This window comes from Copidosoma floridanum, unplaced genomic scaffold (genome assembly GCF_036245765.1).
Source record: "Copidosoma floridanum isolate Cflo_tuat_1 unplaced genomic scaffold, Cflo_Japanese_pri ptg000013l, whole genome shotgun sequence".
Classification (NCBI taxonomy): domain Eukaryota; kingdom Metazoa; phylum Arthropoda; class Insecta; order Hymenoptera; family Encyrtidae; genus Copidosoma; species Copidosoma floridanum.
Genome location: NW_028321890.1, coordinates 31437870 through 31460243, shown reverse-complemented (window position 1 = coordinate 31460243; position 22374 = coordinate 31437870). Strand labels below are relative to the sequence as shown.

Here is a 22374-nt window from a genome sequence, read left to right as displayed (position 1 = left end):
CGCGTCTATACCGTGTACCCCATACGTATATATATGTCTTTATGAGTCTCGAAGCTGGATGTATTTCGCATCTTTTTTTTCTTTTTTTTTTTTTTTTTTTTTTTTTTTATACATCATGATAGTGGATGTATTAAAAAACAGGATTGTATTTGTTTCAAACGAAAAGTTGGGGGATGGAGAGATTTACTTCGTAGTGAGTACAGCTGTACGTGTAAAATACTTATTGCCCACATGTGCTCGAAAGTACTTATTTGGATGGTATCCCGTGCATAGAGGTGGGAGGCACCTATGTATATACGCGTGGAGTATACAATTTATAAATGAGAGAAGCTTTCGCGTAATGTAATGGCACGTACCAACCAGAGTACACGGGAGATCCAAGGTGAAGAATAAAGTGTGTACACGTGTGTACGGTTCAGCGCGTGAATAATGTATTTTGGGAATGTTTATGGGTTACCGGTGTAGTTTACCGGCGTATTTTAGTCGTACTTTGTGTGCTACTCTGTAATATTACGAGCTTTATGGTACGTCCCTCTGATGGACTCTTAGCTGTATAGGATGCTGTGTATATCTTTGCCCCAGCTGTGGTACACAATGACTCGCGTAATGCTAATTGCGTTTGTATTTTAATGCCCATGTGTTGGATTCGCGTTACAAAAGTTTAAGTGCCTATATGATTACTTGTCCCCGGTAGTCAATGCGATCGATTGGACGATGATAATGCGTATTGTCTTTACATTCCCGTTACATGCTGTCGAAGAGTGTGTAAATATAATAGGGTACCTGAGGAGAAAAAAAAGGGCCATTTTGGGCTGAATGTATAAATAATAACATTTTTGTGCACACCCTTTGTTTCAAATTGAGAAAAATCTCCTCGTGTATGGGCAAACAAAGAGATGAGTCCGGAGAAGAGGTATACAGTATGAGCAAAGATAAACAAGCCCTTAACGAAGAAAGATCCCTCGCAAGTCGAGCTGAAGCAGCATAGTCTCATGGGCAATCGCGAAAGTTCGACAAGTTCGCGGGCGAGAGGGCACATACATATAACTCCCTCTTCCTTTCCCCCGCTTTGCAAAAGAGAACCAGAGATCGGCACAACCAGCCAGATCCTCCACCTTCTTGCGGATAAGGAATTTGCAGAGGCAAGTTTGCCAGGACCACTGCACCCGAGTTCGGCCATTCCGTCGCCCTGCTAATACATACTTGTGCACATATATATATATATATATATACGTGTATACGAGGAGAGGCTAGTCGCTCGAATCTCCCTATATTTCTCGGCGCGTTCCATCGCGTAAAGAGATAGCGACGGGGGCGTGTGCGTGGGTATAGGTATACCTGCCGAACCGATTGTCCGGGAGGTTGGTATCGGCTCCTACGCCCAAGGATACGCGCTTCCCCCGCGTGGTTGTTCAGGTACGTATACACTCCCGCTGCAATATACTTCCGGCCAAGTTGGAATCGCTTCAGGAAGCCACTCGGCTGTCTCTCTTCCTCTCGGTTATCCTATACGTGTAGTCCAGATCCAAGTGTAGACTTCTGTTACGATATGTACCTTAAACGCGTGTACCTACGTGCAAATCTGCAAAAGTGTATGACTAGAGAAAGCGGGGAGGGGATAAAAATTTTAAAAAAAGACCTTTTGGGCCAGGCTTGTGGTTCAAATTGGTCCAGCTATTAGGTGATTTCGTTGGAAAGGGATAAAGTGAGAAGAACAAAATACACACAGCTGCGGCTTCCGATGGACATGACAATTTTCTTTACTCTTGGCTTATTGGGATGAAATTAAAAGAAACGTGGATTGTACACTCGAGAAGAAATTAAAATATCGATTGACGGTATTGTTTAGCGCACTGCGATTTTTTTGATTACTCTCAAAGTTAAACTTGGATTTCACGCGCATGACTTTCGATACTAATTGCGATCAACATTTTTTCGTGATATACATATCATCGAGGTGAGGTGCTTCAATCGAGTGAAACAATGTTGACAGAGTCGACAGTTACAGTAAGTAAATATACGTTGAAAGCAAAAAGGCCATCCGATAACCTTGGAATTAATTAACGTTGAATCCAGGAGGAGAAGAAACCATCAGCCGTAATTCGGAGTAGTAAAATGCTACCTATACGTATATACACATATGTAGCAGCTTGAAACGATTCCCCCGAGTGGTCCCTCCTCGAGAGAGAGAGAGAGAGAGAAGAGGTAAATCTCCTTCGTACACACAGTTGTCCGTCGCGTGTGACCAGTGCAGGGTCGTCGTCGCCTGCACCTCCTCCTCCTCCTCGCCACCACTCTCACCACCGATTCGAATCGGGGCGCGCACCACCACCGTCGTCATCATCCACCTCGCAATCCAACACGAGCTACGTACGTATTATGTGTAAGACGTAATTATAGTCGTCGATCCTTACTGACCGGCGCTGCTATATGCATATATATATTACAATGTATACATACCCCCGCCCCCCACGTGGATACATCAAGTCTGCGTGCGTCTTGTCCATAAATATCAAAATCCAAGGGGGAATAAGTGTAATAATACTCAGTGCAAAGGCACATGCAACCGTATGGTGCAAAGTATATTATGTACTTTTATCATATACATCGGGTCAGAGTTTATCGTTTTACGCGTTGATATGAGCACAGTGAAATCGGTCGTCTTGATACTGTTCGAATATTACCATGATCGTCGATACAGCGTTGGAAATGGCTTTTACTCTTTAATATGTAGTTTATCTCGTCAATTCGTACTGGGGAGCTCGGCGGCGAATGACAAAATTACTCCAGACGCTCAAGTAAGGTGTTTTATTTTTTATCGATCATTTGTCCCCAAATATATCGTTAACTGTGGTTTAATTTCGCGCATATTTGCACGAACTCGCTAACTACCGATTCGTTACGTGACAACAATTACACGAGATAATGATAACGATAAATTACACTTTATATTTAACAATCTCCTGGATGATACAAATTGTGCGAAATTTGAGAAAAATCGGTATGATTATTTTAACGTAAACGGACCAAACGATCCAGTCCAACCATTTAATGCGTAAACACGAGACAACATATTACAAGTATAACGTATATTTTTCAGTATTGGTAACACAAGTGTATACCTACGCGACATTTAATATCAGAAAGGAAACTTGCGTATCGGCTTACCGATCACGGGCGCTCACCTCAACGTCATACCGCTTACAAGTATAATCATCATTTTTTCCCTTTCGTTCTGCAAATGATGTACCAGCTCGATTGAGAGTCGCTGGCGTACCTCTTACAAACATACGAGAGTGGGAACAAGTAGTATAGTAATATTGGAGAGAGACCCGATACGTAGTATATACGCACCATCACCATCGTGCGCCAACTTACATGTACTTACACCACGAGACCGTTAATTCTGGAGCCCCGGCATTTATACATCGAGACGCACGTGTAGAGTTATAAAAGTGCACCTAAGTACTTACGTATGCGAGCAAACGCGTAAATCAAAAAAGGATTGGTCGGTGTGCGCGAGTCGCGACAAATATATGTGCAATTAAAAATCGTTTATCGCCTTCGGACCAAAAAGTGTACGTATACGTACGTTGAGAAAAGGAAGCTGTGCTCCGCTTCGGCACTGTCCTCTTGCAGTGCAACCTTTCCCGGTTTACTCGTCGTCGACTCGCGTGTTTAAAGTACCGTGTACTTACTCACATCGAAGCAAAAGTTTGTCCACGCGATCTCGAGTGTTTGATCGTACGTGATTTTTGATTGCAGGTTCCTGAGGAGAGGCATGGCGAGCGACGTACGAGGCATCGTGCTCTCTGGCACCGAGTTGGCCAAGTAAGTGTATCAACCCTACCCATCAATTTATACACGTCTAAATGTATAACCCAACAACCTGTTGATTCAAGCTTCACATTCAGAGAGTTTTTTGTTTTTCGTATTTTTTGGAGCAACTACCTTCCCCCGGGTGTCTCTGGTTTTAGTGTGACCATCATCGTATATGCGGGAAATTCAAAAACATAATTTTTTTTTTCACCCCACGTATCTATAATTGTGTACGCCACAGGTAACTGATGTGACTCTCTAAAACGCATAAATAATGTACACTTATAGACCGGAGCAAGGTCATCGATGTACTGTTTGCGAAAAGTAACTCGTGTATTTTTTAATTGAAATAATAATTTTTTCATCGATCCCTTTCGTGTGATAAGTATACTCGAGAGAGATCGGTTGGCGAAACAAATTGCGCAAAGACGATAATTACTTGCGTTATCTTGCCGAGTGCGTATCGGTGTTGGCTTAGGGTCGGTGTTTACAAAACAGTGGAGCCACCGCGAGCTGCGTACGCGTAGAGAACATGTTGATAATATAAATATTCTTGAAAATGGTAACGAAAAAAAAAAAAAAAAAAAAAAAATTCAGCAAAAAGAACGCGCTTTGTTGCGGAAAATAAAAAGTGAATTCATAAAATGGGTAATTGTACCCAAGTCTGATTATCAGGAGGAATATCGTACGCGTAATTAGTTGACGGAAAGTTTACCGTGCGCGCTTTGAAAAAAAAAAAAAAAAAAAAAAAAAAAAGGCAAAGAGTGTTACTTTAGAATTATCGTACATATGTAGAATTGAGAATTGATTTGAAACATAATTCCTCGTGACAGAGAAATTCGCGAGTCCCTGGGCAAGGATGTGGCGTCAATGAGGGCAAAACTGCCAAACTTCTCGCCGGGACTGGCAATAGTGCAGGTCGGAGGCCGGGAGGACTCGAACGTGTACATCCGCATGAAGATCAAGGCAGCGAGTGAGATCGGGATAAACGCGACCCACGTCAAGTTGCCCAACACGACGACCGAGTACGAGCTCCTCTCGAGGCTCGCCAAGCTCAACAACGACCCCGACACCCACGGCATCATCGTCCAGATGCCGCTCGACGCGGCTACCAAGATCGACTCCGACCTCGTCACCGACGCCGTCTCTCCGGACAAGGACGTCGACGGGTGCGTGTCTCCCCACAAACTGCATCTACCTTCGAGAAATCCCGTTAATCGATTTAAATGTAAATTAGGCGCTATTGAACACGATTCGTCACGATTCAAAGCAAAAATCGTGTCCATGCCGAGCTAATAAACACAATACCGATAACTTTTCGCTCGAGCCATGTGTATATACACGACGCGTTGCATCCCTTTGATACGCCGATAACAAAGCATGAATAACAACAAAAAGAGCATTACAGATTGTCCATAAAGTAGTGTGCGAATATAGTATAAAACTACACAGTTTACACCCATAACGCGTTAAATTGAAAATTTTTCGGAATTTCGCGATGAAACGCGCCATCCATATAGTATACATTTTGAGAGGGAGAAAGAGGCCGGTATGAATTGTCGTGGGAGTATAACTTTATCGTAAATCTTCAGATTACACACGATCAACGAGGGCCGGGCTTCCATCGGCAATATGTCCGGATTTTTGCCATGCACGCCCAACGGTTGCATCGAGCTCATAAAAAGGTGCGTAAATCAACGGCTGATGCACGTGCGCCGCCATCGACTCTACAGACGAGAGAAATATCCGTTTTTGTTTTTTTTTGTTTGTTTTTTTTATATGTATATAATTTTTCAGGAGCGGAGTGTCCATGTCGGGCGCTCGCGCCGTAGTGCTGGGCAGAAGTAAAATCGTCGGCACGCCCATGGCGAGTCTTTTAAAATGGCACAACGCCACCGTCACAATCTGCCACTCCAGAACGAAAGACATCGCCTCGGAGGTCGGTATATGATTCGACGACAAGTCACCCGCGATTAATTTACTCGTGGTTTGAGATGTTTTTTTTTTCTCTTTTTGCAAGGTCGCCAAAGCCGATATTCTGGTCGTCGCCATCGGGCAGCCAGAGTTCGTCAAGGGCTCATGGATCAAACCCGGCGCCGTCGTCATTGACTGCGGCATCAATTCAATCAGCGGTACGTCTAGTTCTCAAATGTTCACTTTTTTCTAACGCTTTTAAATCACTTCGGTTTCACAATCGACATTAATAGCCAATAATCTCGTCAACTTATATTATCAGTAGATTATGTAAAAACAAAATTATCAGCTGTGCTCTGTAACGGTTCAATTCGTTGTGAAATGCAAAAAAAAAAGCGCGTGGCAAACAAAATAAAGAAAACGAGCAGAGGCCGCCTCTCGCTTCGTTTCACTATAGGGGCCCTCCTCCTCCCTCGCGCTCTTGTCTCACCATATCAAAATGTTTTGCTAAACTTGAAACTGCTCTCTTGCCGCGTCCGATATATTTCTGCCGAGTTGATTGAGTGTACCCAAATACTTACCGCATACGCATCGATCAGTCGCTTGTTGCAAAAAAAAAATAGAGTCACCGGTAGGGGGTGCGCGAATTTAATCGGTAAGTACAAAGTGTCCATTGTTTTTCATTCAGTTCATACGTGTAGCAAGATGAAATTTTACCAAGACCAATACAATGTTCGACTATAATTATATCAATACTACTTGTTGTTTCTCAACGACCCCTCCCCCTTCCCTTACTGGACAAAGCTTAGGTATGATACGTATACGTATGTACACAAGCAACTAGGGGTAAATGACCCAATTACTGCGCAGGCACCGATTACTGCGCACTCGACGGTAACTGAAAATAAGAAAAACAGACTGAAAAATTTGGGTGCTTGGATATTGTAACACGTACGGACATTAATAACGTTCAATCCAGAATCATACTTTACATCATGACATTTATAATTGTTTAACTGAGTGACTCTAAACGAATCTAACCTACAAAACTTTGTAGTCGTGCGTAGTAATTGGTGCGCAGCAATTGGGTCTAGGGCTTCAGCATGAAAACCTTATGGGAGATACCCGCGCAGTAATTGGGGGCGCAGCGACTGGTGCTAATTTTATAACGGTGCGCAGTAATACCAGCAAGTGATAAAACAATTATTAAAAAAAAAATAAAAGTTACTTAACAGATAAATGTTTGTCGTTTTAATCGCACAAGATGCTGCAGATAAAGATTAAGTAAAACTGGTTCAATTAACATCGAAAAACATTGAGAAATGAGAAATTTAGTACAATCAAAAATTTCAGTGCGCAGTAATTGGGTCATTTACCCCTATTTAGTTTAGCTCGAATGTATAAATGACGTAGGTGCCTAAAGAGTGTAAACAAAACAGTAGTCATGTGTGTATACGTTACAATATGACAGTTGACCTGTAAGATATCAAAACAAAATAAAGACAAGAGGAAATCTTCGGCAGATCCGACAAAAAAATCGGGCCAGCGTCTGGTGGGCGACGTCGAGTACGAGGAGGCCGCGAAAGTAGCCTCGTACATAACTCCGGTGCCGGGTGGCGTGGGTCCCATGACAGTGGCCATGCTGATGAAGAACACCGTACTGTCGGCGCAGCGCGTCGCCGAGCGCGTCCTCGAGGTCCAGTGGAAGCTCCGCCCGCTGCGGCTGAAGCTCGAGAAGCCAGTGCCGAGCGACATTGCGATCTCGCGCGCCCACGAGCCCAAGCCGATCGACGTCCTCGCCCGGGAGATCGGCGTCATGCCCAACGAGCTCAGCCTCTACGGCAGTAAAAAGGCCAAAGTCGGCCTTGGCGTGCTCAAACGCCTGCAGCACCAGAGTAACGGCAAGTACTTGGTCGTCGCCGGTATCACCCCGACGCCGTTCGGCGAGGGCAAGAGCACTACCACCCTCGGCCTCGTCCAGGCCCTCACCGCCCACCGCGGCAGAAACTCGTTTGCCACCCTCAGGCAGCCCAGCCAGGGCCCGACCTTTGGCGTCAAGGGAGGAGCGGCTGGCGGTGGCTACTCTCAGGTATCTTTCACCCACGCCATCAGAGCGCATCCTTTATTGCTCCTCGCAATTGTCGTCAAAGTTGACAAACTTGATTTTTTTTTTTTCATTGCCAGGTCATTCCCATGGAGGAGTTCAATCTGCATCTGACGGGTGACATTCACGCGGTGTCGGCCGCCAACAACCTGTTGGCAGCGCAGATAGACGCGCGATACTTTCACGAGGAGACGCAGCAGGACAAGGCGTTGTACGACAGGCTCGTGCCAACGGTCAAGGGCGTGAGGGCCTTCTCCAAGATCCAGCTGAGAAGATTGGCCAGGCTCGGCATCGACAAGACCGATCCCAACTCCTTGACCCCGGAGGAGCAGAGAAGGTTCGCGAGACTCGACATCGATCCCACCAACATCCCCTTCACCAGAGGTTGTGCACAATCATTGATCTCACATATCTGTTCATCAAAAAACAAAAATGATAGAGGTTGTTTAACGTTCAATGTTGCTTCGTCGTCACAGTCGTGGACCTGAACGACCGCTACCTGCGCAAGATCACGATTGGCCAGGGTCCCGCGGAAAAGGGCAAAACGCGCGAGACGTCCTTCAAAATTTCCGTCGGCTCGGAAGTCATGGCCATCCTCGCCCTGGCCACGAGTGTCGAGGACATGAAGACCCGGCTCGCCAACATGGTCGTCGCGTTCAACAAGCGAGGAGAGCCACTCACGGCGGACGATTTTGTAAGTACTTATAGCGTTCCCAAAACCGTTTGTGATGCATCAAATTACCTTTTGCCGTGCGCTTTGCAGGGTGTGACGGGCGCGATGGCGATATTGTTGAAGGACGCGATAGAACCGACGCTCATGCAGAGCGTCGAGGGAACCCCGGTACTGGTGCACGCGGGTCCTTTCGCCAACATCGCTCACGGCTGCTCGTCCATACTCGCCGACGCGATAGCTCTCAAGCTCGTCGGACCGGACGGTCTGGTCGTCACGGAGGCCGGCTTCGGCTCGGATATCGGTATGGAGAAGTTCTTCGACATAAAGTGCCGCACGTCCGGCCACGTGCCCAACGCCGTCGTGCTCGTCGCGACGATCCGAGCGCTTAAGATGCACGGCGGTGGACAGCCGGTGACTCCTGGTGCCCCGCTCAACCGGGAGTACGTCGAGGAGAATCTCGATCTGGTGAGAAAGGGCTTGCCTAACTTGATCAAGCACATCAGCAACGGGGTCAAGTTCGGGGTGCCGGTCGTCGTTGCGATAAACGCTCATCAGAGCGACACGCCAGCGGAACTGCAGATCGTCAAGGAGGCGGCGCTTGCGAACGGCGCCGACGCCGCGGTCGTTTGTACGCACTGGGCCGAGGGTGGTCAGGGAGCGTTGGAGCTCGCCGATGCCGTTCTGGCTGCCACCTCCAAGCCGAGTGACTTCAAGTTCCTTTACGAGCTAGACCTCGGTATCGAGGATAAGATCGAGAAGATCGCCAAAGAGATGTACGGAGCCGGAGAAATCGTGCTGGCCGAAAAGGTGAGTGTTTTCGCCGTGTTTTAGATTTTGGTCATGCATTGTTTCGTTTGCGCAGGTCAAAGAAAAAATCAAAGAGTACAACAGACTTGGCTACGACAAACTTCCGCTCTGCATGGCCAAGACGTCCAACTCGTTGACGGGAGATGCCAACGTCAAGGGAGCGCCAACAGGATTCAAACTTGATATCACGGATATATTTGTGTCGGTGGGCGCTGGATTCGTCGTACCGATGGTCGGAGAGGTAATTTCAACGAAATTTACATGTGCATTTTGGATTTTCAATTAAAAAAAAAAAAAAAAAAATTAATACCTTGTGTCTAATCTCTTGCAGATTATGATGATGCCTGGACTGCCAACGAGGCCAAGTATTTTCGACATGGATTGGAATAGCGAAACCGATGAAATCGAAGGACTGTTTTAATGAAAAAGAACTGAGTTTTTTTTTTTAATTGTTACAAAAGAACAAGCTACGTGTGTATTTACATTCCTTGTTACATCATTTTTCTACAATGTAAAATTTTATCATACATAAAGTTCATAGTTTATATTCATTTTTGTTTTTAACAATGTTACAATATAAATAACTATTTTGAAACAGTGTTGTTTTTATTTACCCCTTGACGGCGAAGACACTCAATTATTTGACTTTTACCAATGCTCGGAACTTTGCCGATCTGGCTCTTGGATTCATGCTCACTTCTTCGTCCGTGGGAGTTAAAACGTGTTTGTGCAGCATCTTCCAATTTGACTGTGTGAGTTCCATAATGTCTTCTTTGCATTCCCAAACTTTTCCGTAGTTCCGGTATCTCAGAGGTAACTCATTGGCCATACTGTCCGTTACATTTCCAGAGAGATGTCTCTTAACAATGGTATCTTCCAAAGAATGAAAAGATATTGTAATCAAACGGCCGTCGATTTTCAACAGTTTATTTGCTAATACGACGCCCTGATTGATCTCATTTAGTTCGTTATTTACAAATATTCTTAGAGCTTGAAAAGTTTTTGTAGCGCAATGCTGAAATCTACCCAATTGGTCGACTCCAGCATCACCTGGGAACAGAGACTCTATGAACTTGGCCAGCTCATGAGTTGTTTTTAAACTTCTAAAAAGATATCTTGTATCAATTATAGCTCTGGCAATTTTTCTTGCTCTTTTCTCCTCTCCATAGTACTTGATGATATTATACAAATCTCTATGTGTGGTTCTCTCAAGAACATCTGCAGCTGTTGGTTGCTCTGGACACCTGTTTCCATCCATTCTCATGTCCAATGGACCATCCTTTGATATCATGAAACCTCTTTCTGGTGTGTTGAACTGCATGGATGAGCATCCAAAGTCACAAAGAATCCCATCTATACTATTTTGTTGGACTTTATGCTTTTTCAACAAAACTGGCAATTCAGAAAATTTACCTAGCAACGGTATTATTTGACCTGGGTACTTCTTACCCAAATCTTCAGCAAAATTCATAGCAACTGAATCTCTGTCGAGAGCAAAAATCTTGACATTTGGGACGGATTCTAAAATAAATTTTGAATGACCTCCAGCACCAAATGTCATATCAATGATTGTATTTCCTGGTGATAGATTCAAATACTTGATTGTTTCATTTACCATGACTGGTGCATGAGACATATCTTCAAACTGTTTGAAATCAACAGCTAGACCAACACTGTGAGTGCTATACAACCTTCTAGGCACAACATAGTATCTAAACACTTTCAAGCATTGCATTTTTTATACCAATTAGCTAATAATACAACTTGATCAAGTTAACTACTGCTTCTATTATGGATCATGAGTCTTTAGTCTTAATAAATAACTAATTTACTCTACTCTGTTGCTTCGAAGAAACCTCTTCGGGAGTTTTTGAAAAATATTTCGATATTGTATTCTTAAGCTTAGCAACAAACCCTTTCTTTTGCTCTTGAAACAATTTCTGCATTTCTGGCGTTAATGCAGCACTTAGCACTTCTAGCTTTAAACCAGTGGACGTGTTGGTCAAGTTGACTGGATACTTTTTTCCATAATAATTTGACGCTAATCTTTCCAGACTCTCTAGTTGCTTCAAACACTCTTTTTCATCCTTTATCACACTTTTCTCTCCTTTGGGAAATGCAGCCTTCACTTGTTCACGAATAAATTGACCAAGGTCCCTGTAAAAATGCAATACTCTGTGTACGCGATTTTTTTATTTACAGAAAATACTTTTCTACACGAAAAATGTCGAATATCACAAAATTTTAATTTTAGTACTGCTACTAGAGAATTCGGAGTTCCGTTTCGTTGGGTCTTTAAACATGTCATAATAAGATAATATTGCATTATAAGACGTGATTTCCTCATTGACTCGATAATTTACCTTTCTTTAAACAAGTTGTCAAACAAAACAAAATAAATTAAAGTGCCAAGAATTGAAATTTGAGTACACTGAAACTAACCTAAAAAAGTGTGTACATACTAAAACAATTCAAGCCCTACACAACTAAATGAATGATTCGAATTGTTTATACGCACAAGTACACTTACGGCGATTTATTATTATCAAGAGGCCAGCTATTCAATAATCTCATGTATCTTTTATACAAATTTGCCATTATAAAATAAAAATAACTCCCAAATGCAGAAACTTGACGCCATCGAGCAGAACACGTGTGGACGTGTGCACTGCAATCATTAACTATATACATATATACATGTGAAATAAGAAGGAAAGTGGGAAAATATAAATTACGTAAGTAAAAATAACTGATGCAAGCTATTTTTATAATGGTTTTATTTGATACATTAAAATGCTATGAAGCTGAAAATTTTGTGTCTCTTGATACTTATTACTTGGAACTCATCTTGACGCACTATGGATTGAAATATTTTTTTGGTTGATTAATGCTCTGGTTTATTTATACTTTTTGGCCAGTTTTTCTAAACAAATTAATTTTTGAGCAACTTTAAACTTTGACTTTAATCTTTAATATGAGGCATACATTACAAATTACTTACGTAGTCAGGTGGCCATGAAATAACTGGAATGTGGTAGTTATTTTTTACACGTTCATTATCTGGTTCATGACGATCTTTAGTTTGTTGAGAATTATTGTTTTCTCCCTGAACTTCTTTTTGTAAAACACCTCCTTGATTATCATATCTTTGTAAAACAATCGCATTGTCCGGCGTTTCAGGCAATTCTTTAGTTTTTGGTGTTATATTATCCACCCATAGGTCAGACTCATATATTGGATACACCAAATAAACAACTGACCAAGGTGTAATGTTAGTATAATCAATAACTGCAGCAGCTTTGCTAAATGTTATTAAGAAGGCACACAATATCTAAAATAAAAAGTTAACTTTAAGTAAAATTGATTTTGAAGTCTAGGCCAATATTAAGTTGAATAAAAACCTAATTTTGACTTACAACTGGAGGCAAATACATTTTCAAATTACAATCGATATACTAAATCAGAAATGAAATTCCAAACTGTTTTATAGTCTCCCATCGTGATATTATTAAGCTATATGGACATGTGATATAGATTTACATCCTACACTTAGATAATGAATCTCAAGTTTCACTAATCCAAAAGTACAACATATTGAAGATCACGTTGAAATAAGATCACGATCAAGTAAGTATGAGATGGGTGTTTTTTTAAAAATAATAATTTATTCATGTTATATAAAGACTTACGGACGAATGTGAACACTTTAAATGCTTAAATTTAAACTATATATTATTTATCTTTCAACTGACTCCAGGGGCACAACATTACAGCCAAGTAAGCCCTTTCCACTCCAAGGTCGTGGAATAAGAGTCAAAGCAAAAGTATTAGATCCACGCTTGATTTTTACAGCCACATTTTTATATCTACTGTTTTCCACTATGGATCCAATATCTTTCAGAGAATTAAAATTACTGCTTGTAATCGATCCAAACTCCAGTATAAGATCTTCCATTTGAATACCCTTGAAAACAAGTTATTCATGCTTAACTCATACCAGTATATTCAGCAAATAATTTTCTTTCTATAATTCACCCAAAATTTAATTTATACAAAGTGAATTTTTCAATAACTGTTTGTCTTAGTGACACTACTGCTTTCAATTTAAGAATGATGAAATAAAAGTTTCTTACTGCTAATTCTGCCGGCGAACCAGGGGACACAAGATTAACTCTCAAAAATGGCTCCATCAAAAAGTTCCCATCCTGCAAGCCACTCGAAGTCGCCGGAGTCTCCTCCTGTGCATTCGCAGTACCTCCAATTCCAGCACACTGGTGAACTTTGTGCAAGCCTCGTTCGATCTTTTGCATTATGGCCTTATGATCATTTTGCAAACCTGTGATTCCAAACACGTAACGTTATGCAATACTCCACTATATAATAGTACTTAGCCGTGTAACGGTAAAGTAACTTACATATGATTTTGTGTCGAGCGTGCCGCACTTGATAAACATTTATGTCATTTCGCGGGTAACCTTGAGAATCAGTCAACTCGTCAGTCATACTCACGCCATTCTAAAATCAAGATTAAATTTGTATGGATATCAGACATAATTATTTTCTTTCTTTTTCCTGCCCATCCGAGATATATACGTCAAAAAGTGACAGATCATCGTGAGCAGAGGTTGGGTGGCTTGTTTACAAGCCCATAATGCAATGAATTAACAAATTTTTAATGCCAAAAGTTACTCACGGTACTGAGAATGTTGTTGGCCGACGCCAATTCAGCCTCAATTTTTTCTTTCTCCTTCATAAGCTGTAAAACAGCTTCTTTCGCCTCCTCGAGCTCCGTGTCGACGACCATTTTTCCTACAACTTGCAATTGCTATGGAGAGTTGCACGAGTTGATACGAATACAAAAACAAAATGTCAGGGCCGTATCTATGTATAGGTGGTGCTGTCTGTTTATCTAGGATAGAAAATTTTTTGTGCATCTTAACTAAAAATTAATCGTGGAAAACACTTTTATTTACCTTTCTTCGTACATTTGAAAAAAATTATTAGATACAACAATTAAAAAGATCGCTTGGCAACAACAACAGGTGATCGCATGAAAAAATATGTATATATACGCTAGATATAAATAAACAGTGTGACCTTACAATAACAGTGACATGAGGTAAGTAAATAAATCCAGATTTAAAAATAATGTATGTACATTAGGACATTTGATATTTCAAAAACAAAGCCTTCAAGTATCTAGCCTCATAAGTGACAGTCTCCTTGGGTTTGATCGTGGGCACGGATGATATCTCCGACGCGTCCAACGTCGACTCCAAAACAGTCGGTATTTCTCTTCCGTAAACTGTATGATGAGAAAAAAACAGGCCCAAATGTGTAAATACTTGAAAAAGAGAGAGAAAAAAGGAAAAAGATCCTTACGTTCGCAGTGCTCGAAGAATTGAATGCAATCCTGCAGCGTGTTGTCGTTGAGTACAACCAGTTGCTTTGTCAATTGCTCGAGGAGCGAGAGGAAGCACCGTTTCGCGTAGTACCAGGTGTCGGTGCCGAGTTTTTTGCTGTACGGCTCGAGGCTCTTCATAACGCGTGATATCCCAAACTCGTAGTTACCCTTGGCGCAGTAGAGCGTACCAATCACCAGGTTGACGATGCACAGGTGGAAAAGCTTCTTGTCCTGCTCCTCCCCGAAAACGCTGTCCTCCTCCTTTTCGATCTTCTTCATTAGCTGCTCTGCCTCGCTGTTCTGCGACGTCATTATGTAACTCACGCACAGGTTCGCCAAAACTATCGCGCTCACGTCCAGGAGCTGAAAAATGTTTTCTTATCTTGGTTATCAAAATTTACATGTTTTCGTCGTCGTCCAACAACGTACATTGTCGTATTTCTTTTTGACAATCGGCTCGTAAAATCCAACCGCGTCCCGGAACTTGTTCTCCTGCATGAAAACGGTGTGGGCAACGTTGAGCTTCCAGACCTCGTGCTCGTTGCAAAACTCGACACTCTTTTTGAATATCTTTTCGACTTGTGCGTAATTGCCCAGGTCCCAGAATATTTTTGCCTGGGCCATCAGCACCGGGACGTAGCGCTCGAGGGCCTCGTCGTAATCCTTGATCGCCTTTTTCGCCGCGCCCTCGTCGTGATTCAGTCGCGCCTCCTGCAGCTGCTTCGTCGTTTTTCGCAAGATCTCGGTGTGCTTGTTCGCGAGCTCGTCGAACTTGCGGTACGCGTCCTCCGGCGCTGTTTGCTGAGTTATCAGGGCGTCCAGGAAATCGTAGAGATACTGGAAAAAAAACATGTAATAGGACATCGCTGCTTTACGCTTCGGGGAGGAATTTGATGTTGTACTCGATACGGCCCTGAGATGCGCAAGCTCCCGCGCAGTCGCGGTGCACGCAAGCTCTAAAACATAACCTCTGTATTTTTTTTTTGGCAGTGTTGTTGTTTACTAATGTGCCGACGACTCCGAAATGAAAGTTGTTGCAATAATTAATAAGTGGTGTTGAAAAACTAGCTAACAATGGCTGATTGCAAGGTTAACGAAATATTTCGGGGTGAGGTGTCCTCGGTGCAAAATTACGGAGCCTTCATTAAAATACCCGGCTGTCCTCAACAGGGCTTAGTTCATAAGACTCAGGTATGTTGGTTCTAAACAAGTCTATTGTGTATTTTATTGTTTTTTTTTTTTTTTTTTTTTTTGTAATTGAGTGCAATTTAAATTTTGTGTAAATTGTGGTTTTAGGTAAGTGCGTCGCACGTCGATGACGTAGCTGATGTTTTGCAGAAAGGTGATAAAATTTGGTGTAAGACAATATCAATAAACGATGAGGGAAAAATTGCGTTGTCCATGAAGTACGTGAATCAGGGAAATGGAAAGGATTTGGATCCCAATGGTGTGCAAATGCACTTGGACGACCAAAAAAGAAAGACTATGAGCAACAGGCAAGAGAAAAAAGCAATAGTTCTCGATGCAGTGTACAAAACTACCTGTTCAAAGTGTAAGACTCCCGGCCACCTAGCCAGGGACTGTTTTTCCACCCCTGACGGTAAAAAGTATGAACTTATACCAGAAATTGATGACATAGAAATTTCGCCTCCACCGCAACCTCAGTCAGTGGTGCAAGATGAGAGCAAGTCAAAAGAGAAAGAAAAAAAACATAAATCCAAGAAATCGAAAAAGAGGAAAAAGAACAAATCATCTCACAAAGATTCATCCGATGAAGATGAAAATGACTGCTCCGATGAAAAAAAGAAGAAGAAAAAGAAAAAGTCCAAGGAATCCAAACACAAAAAGAAGAAAAGACACCACAGTTCAAGTGACAGTGACTCATCAGAGTGTGACTCTAATTCAGATAAGCAGCATTCAAAAAAGTGTAAACGCTCCAAAGAAAAACATGGAGATGGAGTTTGAAGTATGAAATATGCACTGCTGTATAGTGTTGAATACTGTAAAATATACTTTTTTTTTTTTTAAATAGTTCTAATAGCACTATATTAGTTCTTCAAATTAATTATAACTTTGATTTTCTACTTACGGGACTCAAGTACTTGTAAGTTAGATGCACATTTTCCGCTAGAATATCTGCCGCTACGTCGTAATACTGATACTTGCAGTACAACAACAAGATGTTTGCAAATGTCTCGGGAGGAAAAGGATTTTGTTTCAGTAAAAAATGTAACTTTTCAAATCCCTCATTTGGCTTTGTATCCATATTAATCAAAGCTTGATTATGCAAAGTCACAGCGTCCAATTCCTCTTCCGACCGTGGAGGCATATCCGTCAGTGCATCTTTTGCAGCCTCATCTAGCGCAAATCGAATTATTAGGTTCTTTCTTTTGTGCAAAAATAATTTATAATGGTTGGAATCAAGCTAATTACAATTTTTTAGCTCGAATTCAATCGCAGCTTTCAAATTAAAAGCTTCTGTCAAAGCTGTTTCATGAAGAGTCAGTGTATTTCCCACGCTTGTCACTTCTATCCCTTCTGTATTCATACCGACATTCAACTCGGGATGTTCTTTGATTCCTTGCTCAATTATGTACGCTAAAACACCAGTAAGTCAATAAATTGAATCCACACTTTGAAGTCGTGTGAAATAGTATCGTTCAAAATACCAATATGCTTTAAGGCTGATGTATATTGCTTTAGCCTGTAGTAACACAAAGCTACGTTGTAAGACAAGTGAGGTCGAAAACCCGTGATCTGCAAGGCATTGGAAAATTTCTTCAAAGCCTGTTCGTATTCGTTCTCCTGTAAGTGCATCGACAGCAATATTTGAGAAAATATCCAAATACGAATTAAACTTGATTTGAATCTTCTTTTACCTGGTACATCAGACATCCGAAATTAATTTCTGTATCGATATCATCGGGAGGACACTGGTCGACGTAACTTTTCGCAGCTACGGTGTCTTCTTCGCCGTATTTGATGGCAGCTTGGAGTTTCTTGACCCTCACCTCGAGACTGGGATTATTGGCGATGCTCGCGCAAACGGACCAAGCTTCTGGGTACAGGCAAGCCTGGTGCAGGGCTTGGGCCTGGTACAATTTATAAATCGGCTCATCGGGACACATATTTATCAATTTCTCGTAGCAATTGGCTGCAGCCAAGAATTCTTGAGTGTAAAAGTAACAGAAGGCCAGCAGGGACAGGCAAGGCCTCGACTGTCAGTAGAAACGAGGAGTAAATTAGAAAAATCGATGAGCCCAAATGGCTGTATAGTTATTTTTACTAACCGAGGAGTAGGAGTCTAAAAGCACTGTCAACAATTGTACAGTCTCGGCATAGCGTTGTTCTTTTATCTGAAAATTTATTATCATCAATTTGAAAAATTGTACACTCGTTTTTTAAAAATCACAATTTTTTATTTACCATTGTGTATATCACTTTCGTGTACTCCCCATCTTTTATTTGCATGTTATATATAAACGTACTCATTGTCTTTGTTTAAATTAATGTCGGCAAATATTCGTCTCTCGGACCGTCAACTCATCAGAACGACTCCCACGTGTTGTGTTTTGAATTTGCGAGGCCGTCGCTATGGCAACTTTAGAAGCCATGTAATGCAAGTAATGTATGCACTTTATTTTTTTAAATAAATTTATTTTCGGGTAAAGATTCAAACGGTTAACCGGACCAAAGTATTATTTTTTGTATCAAAAGTAAAATAATATGACAAAGGCCCAACGCTACCATCAAGTAAAATCAGTAAAATGGAACGGAATAAAACAATTACGGACAAGACGCGCGGATCGCTTTCTCTTTCTTACACGAGGGAAAAAAAATACACTATCAAACAACATGTGTGCAATCAGTTTTATTTGTTTGTACGAATCAACGGGATTTTACAAATAATTAGTGATTAGCTAAATGAATAATTCCATATGATAATAATAAGAACAACGTACAAGTTGAGAAATTTACACCATCACAGTTGAAAAATGTTTGCTTTTTCTCGATCATACGCGCACAAGCACACACAGCCGCAACTAAAAAACCACGGAAGTAAAAAAATATCAGCTTACGCTCTATGGAAAGCAAGATTGTAAAATGTTTTTTTCTTTTTTGTTTTCAGTACACTTGAAAAATTGTATGATTATTAAAATTTTTATTTATCACAACATACATAACGTATAATATATATAACATTGTAATAGCACTTTGTCTGGCTCGAATGTGAAATTCATCAAACATATATCACACGGTCTATCCCCTGGTCGTTGCGGAAGGCGCCGGTCGAGGAACGAGAGCCAAAACCCTCAGATCTTTCAAACCAAGGTACTTGAGAACTTCTCTACGGACTACGTAAGGCAACTCTAACGGCACGACTCGCCCCTCGGCGCTGCCACGGAAGATAAACTTCAAAGCCCCCTCGGCAGCGTCGAGCAGCAGCTTCTTGGCTCTTCCCCTCTCGTAATTTTTGCGCATCATCGCGGAATATATCGGAAAAGCGTTGGCGTAATCGCTGGACTCGAAGGCACCGCTCATGCTCTCGTTTCGCGCGTAACGAGCCATCGTGTTCGGGTCCTTGGTCAACAGATCGTAGTACGTCACGCTGTTGTGAATCTTTTTGCTCCTCATGTTGGCCAGCTCGGCCCGGCACTGCTCGTAAAACACCTGCAGCCGAAACTTTTGCCGTATGAGGCTCAAGTTTTGCTCGCTCACGTGGAGCCCCTCCGAGACGAGTTTCGCCACGTACATGACGAGACAGTCGGTGATACCGCGCATCTTCTCGCTGCCGGGTATGTCCTCGTACCTCGTGCTGTCAGTCGCTACGACCAGCGGCGTCTCGTCGTCGCTGTCCTCGGCGTCGATGCTCGCGTTCCAGCTCAAGAGCAGCTCCACCATCTCCCGGTTCATGTCGTACACGGCCAGCCTCAACAGGGTCTGGTAAACCTTCACCGGGACGTTCACGTCGGCCCCGTGGTACAAAAGGCACTCGGCAATCTGGCACCGGCGTTTCTTCACCGCGTAGTACAGCGGTGTGAAGTCGTCCAGCTTCGTCTTTAGGTCCACGTCCATTCCCAGTCCCAGGAACAACTCCACCAGCTCCTTGGACCCCCTCTTTGCGGCAAAGTGTAGCGCGGTCCGGCCGTTGATGGTCGCTTCGTTGACACTGGCGCCTCTGGCCAGGAGGATCCTTGCTATCCTGGGCCGTTGGTTTTCCGCGGCAAAGTGCAAACAGGTCTTCCCGTCCTTGCGCCTCGAGTCGACCCTGGCCCCGTGCCTCAGCAAGCACTCGACTATCCTTTCGTCCTCCCCTCTGATGGCCAGGTGAAACGGCACCTGACCGAGTATATCCCTGGCGTTGACGTCCGCCCGGTACCCCAACAGAGTTCTGACCATCTTTTCGTCCTTGTTCCTCACCGCCATGTGCAGCGCGGTCCACCTGTACTCCTCAAAGTCGCAGACGCTGTCGTTGACGTCGGCCCCCCGGGCCAGAAGCATTTTCGCTATGTCCAGGCAGCCCCTGCGCACCGCCAGGTGCAACGGGGTCCGGCCGTGGCAGTTTTTCACGTTCACGTCGGCCTTGTGGCCCAACAGTAGCTTGATCATCCTCCTGTCGGCGAACTCCACGGCCAGGTGCAGGGCCGTCTTCCGGTACAGGTCGCAATCGTTGACGTTGGCCCCACTGTCGAGCAAGAGCTTTACGAGCCTGTCGTCCTGCTGCTGACGGTTCCTGATGGCAAAGAGTAGCGGCGTCTCCTCGCACAGGCCGCCCTTGTCGTTGACGCAAGCCCCGTGCTTGAGCAGCAATTTTATTATCGCCAGAGAGCCGTCGCCCCCAAACACCCACTCGGACGACGATGGACCGCGTCTTTTGCAGCTTGCGTGCAAGGGACTCTCCAGCTGGTCGTTTTGGATCCCGACGCGGGCTCCCCGTTGTAGGAGCAGCTTCACGATTGCCGGCTTCCCAGCGAGGACCGCCAGGTGGAGGGCCGTTTTTTTCTGATGGGAGTAGGCCCGGTCGTCCGGGTTGACTTGGCAGTTTTGCGACAGGAGCCACTTGGCTATGCCCGTTCGGCGGTGCTCCAGCGACCACAGCAACAGGACGTAGCCCCCCTGCCAATTTTTCCTCTGCTGGAATCCCAAGATCGACACGAGCTTTTTCAGTTTCTTCAGCTTTCCCTTTCTTATGCACTCGCTGGCTTCGTAATCCACGTCGTATTCCATGTCGGTCTAATCCTCCATTTGTGCCAGCAGTATTCTCATTAACAAAAAATCACGCGTCCATACCGGCTCACAACTGTTTTTCGTTCGAAAACGCTCCACCTGTGAATGCATTCCAAAATTACAATCGTTTATACTATATACGCTTGATTGAAGCGCCAAGCAATGTACGTTTATTTACCTTTTCCGGTTTTCAAAACACGGGTGTCTATACCGCTGAAAGTCCAAAAGTGCCAAAATCCATCTCGTCTACTATATTACATATGTACATCACGCAACGCCATATACGTCGAGGCCTGCAAAAACTAAACAAGCACCTCGGTAACGCGTATCCAAAAGAGTAACAATAATGAATGTATATATCACGTTTGGACAAGTTCCAGGGAACATTTGGAAGGATATATAAACAAAAAACTCGACAAGCCGCACTTTGAGAAGAGGAGCACAAAACGATTTCCGCAACCGATTTCAAACGATCAAGTGTTGTATTATTGTTATTTCCAACGCAACACTTGCAGCGAATAATGGCACACTGCGCCAATATCGCGCAGGCGAGAAAAACGGCGCGTTTGGGTAAAATACAGTCGGCGGGAGCGCGAAAACAGAGACGTGATCACGCGCCGAGATCCGAGAACCGAATGAACACAACTTATATGGCAGATTGGCAATAGCAAAGAGAGGAGGAGAAGAAGAAGAAGAAAAGTCATACTTTGGCGCCATCCCCGGCGCAGCTCTTTCCCCTAGCGAGCGACCGGCCGTCGTCGTCGCGTCGCGCGACATACAGACGCGGAGCGGTAAGAGGCGCGGCTGCGAGAGCCACACACATCCTCTCTCTCTCTGTAATGCCATGCTTGCAAGCTGTGTGTAGCATATATTTTTTTTTGTTTTTCCGTGTCCTTGTCTCGTAGTAGGTGTACATACGCATAGTAGGTGTAACAGTGGTAGTGGCGCTAAGTCACAGTAGTAATACAGGCGCCATCCGCGAAAAGAGAGCCAGTCAGTCGACGGCTGGCTGGCGCGGCTGGTATTTAAAGGCTGACGCGATGGTCTGCCAATGCGCCGGCGACGGCATGGACGGAGTATCTATACGTACATTTTTTTTTTTTTTTTTTTTTTTTTTTTTTTTTCATATATAAGCGTGTATAGAAAGAGAGAGAGAGAGAAAGAGCGCACACAAAAGTAAATTGTGCGTGTATATTATATTGGATGCAGTCAGCGGCGACGGCGACGGCAACAAACAACTCCCTTAAACGCCAGACACATTTTGACGATAACGCGCGCGGTGTCTCTCTCTCTCTCTCTCTCTCTCTGTTTTTCTTATATAAATATACACACATCGGCACACAACTCGTCTGTCTCGCCGATACGCGTTTAATGCGTTTATTTAGCATAATTTGTAATTGAATCGCATGGGCGGTTTTTTCTTTT

The 22374-nt window shown here is 43.4% G+C and overlaps 8 protein-coding genes across 11 annotated transcripts; 2 read left to right on the top strand and 6 right to left on the bottom strand.

The window, feature by feature from the left end:
- Positions 1-2685: 2685 nt before the first annotated feature.
- Positions 2686-9912, top strand: pug (pug C-1-tetrahydrofolate synthase, cytoplasmic). 3 transcript variants are annotated; one of them, XM_014350355.2, is made up of 12 exons: positions 2686-2798; positions 3766-3831; positions 4653-4988; positions 5412-5504; positions 5617-5758; positions 5840-5951; positions 7257-7822; positions 7918-8221; positions 8314-8531; positions 8601-9317; positions 9373-9558; positions 9649-9912. In XM_014350355.2, the coding sequence occupies exons 1-12, from the start codon at positions 2773-2775 to the stop codon at positions 9736-9738; spliced, it is 2856 nt and encodes a 951-aa protein (XP_014205841.2). In that variant the 5' UTR covers positions 2686-2772; the 3' UTR covers positions 9739-9912. The 3 variants fall into 3 exon arrangements, with proteins under 3 accessions (XP_014205841.2, XP_014205844.2, XP_014205843.2); XM_014350358.2 differs by lacking the exon at positions 2686-2798 and adding an exon at positions 3411-3578; XM_014350357.2 differs by lacking the exon at positions 2686-2798 and adding an exon at positions 3411-3683.
- On the bottom strand, positions 9791-11052 carry LOC149375021 (putative methyltransferase-like protein 15 homolog). The gene has a single exon (XM_089591628.1). The coding sequence runs from the start codon at positions 11050-11052 to the stop codon at positions 9955-9957; it is 1098 nt and encodes a 365-aa protein (XP_089447754.1). The 3' UTR covers positions 9791-9954.
- A 78-nt stretch (positions 11053-11130) lies between these two features.
- Positions 11131-11975, bottom strand: LOC106637544 (ubiquinol-cytochrome c reductase complex assembly factor 2). Its single transcript, XM_014350351.2, has 2 exons — positions 11848-11975; positions 11131-11474 (listed from the first exon to the last, which is right to left on the bottom strand). The coding sequence occupies exons 1-2, from the start codon at positions 11913-11915 to the stop codon at positions 11141-11143; spliced, it is 402 nt and encodes a 133-aa protein (XP_014205837.2). The 5' UTR covers positions 11916-11975; the 3' UTR covers positions 11131-11140.
- Positions 11976-12077: 102 nt separating this feature from the next.
- Positions 12078-12820, bottom strand: LOC111642880 (uncharacterized). Its single transcript, XM_023389503.2, has 3 exons — positions 12734-12820; positions 12319-12648; positions 12078-12240 (listed from the first exon to the last, which is right to left on the bottom strand). The coding sequence occupies exons 1-3, from the start codon at positions 12749-12751 to the stop codon at positions 12202-12204; spliced, it is 387 nt and encodes a 128-aa protein (XP_023245271.2). The 5' UTR covers positions 12752-12820; the 3' UTR covers positions 12078-12201.
- Positions 12809-14186, bottom strand: LOC106637547 (26S proteasome non-ATPase regulatory subunit 9). 2 transcript variants are annotated; one of them, XM_023389502.2, is made up of 5 exons: positions 14011-14186; positions 13733-13832; positions 13451-13653; positions 13007-13281; positions 12809-12890 (listed from the first exon to the last, which is right to left on the bottom strand). In XM_023389502.2, exons 1-4 carry the CDS (start codon positions 14119-14121, stop codon positions 13054-13056), a joined length of 642 nt encoding a protein of 213 aa, XP_023245270.2. In that variant the 5' UTR covers positions 14122-14186; the 3' UTR covers positions 12809-12890; positions 13007-13053. The 2 variants fall into 2 exon arrangements, with proteins under 2 accessions (XP_023245270.2, XP_023245269.2); XM_023389501.2 differs by lacking the exon at positions 12809-12890 and having other exon boundaries at positions 12963-13281.
- Positions 14187-14296: 110 nt separating this feature from the next.
- On the bottom strand, positions 14297-18213 carry Ttc30 (tetratricopeptide repeat domain 30). The gene is made up of 9 exons (XM_014350283.3): positions 18148-18213; positions 18012-18077; positions 17601-17939; positions 17391-17526; positions 17155-17319; positions 16811-17079; positions 15151-15558; positions 14700-15084; positions 14297-14622 (listed from the first exon to the last, which is right to left on the bottom strand). The coding sequence occupies exons 1-9, from the start codon at positions 18211-18213 to the stop codon at positions 14477-14479; spliced, it is 1980 nt and encodes a 659-aa protein (XP_014205769.2). The 3' UTR covers positions 14297-14476.
- On the top strand, positions 15703-18155 carry LOC106637546 (zinc finger CCHC domain-containing protein 17). Its single transcript, XM_014350352.2, has 2 exons — positions 15703-15912; positions 16018-18155. Exons 1-2 carry the CDS (start codon positions 15796-15798, stop codon positions 16684-16686), a joined length of 786 nt encoding a protein of 261 aa, XP_014205838.1. The 5' UTR covers positions 15703-15795; the 3' UTR covers positions 16687-18155.
- Positions 18214-18863: 650 nt separating the features above from the next.
- Positions 18864-21561, bottom strand: LOC106637542 (uncharacterized). Its single transcript, XM_089591627.1, has 2 exons — positions 21128-21561; positions 18864-21048 (listed from the first exon to the last, which is right to left on the bottom strand). Exon 2 carries the CDS (start codon positions 20947-20949, stop codon positions 18982-18984), a length of 1968 nt encoding a protein of 655 aa, XP_089447753.1. The 5' UTR covers positions 20950-21048; positions 21128-21561; the 3' UTR covers positions 18864-18981.
- Positions 21562-22374: the final 813 nt, after the last annotated feature.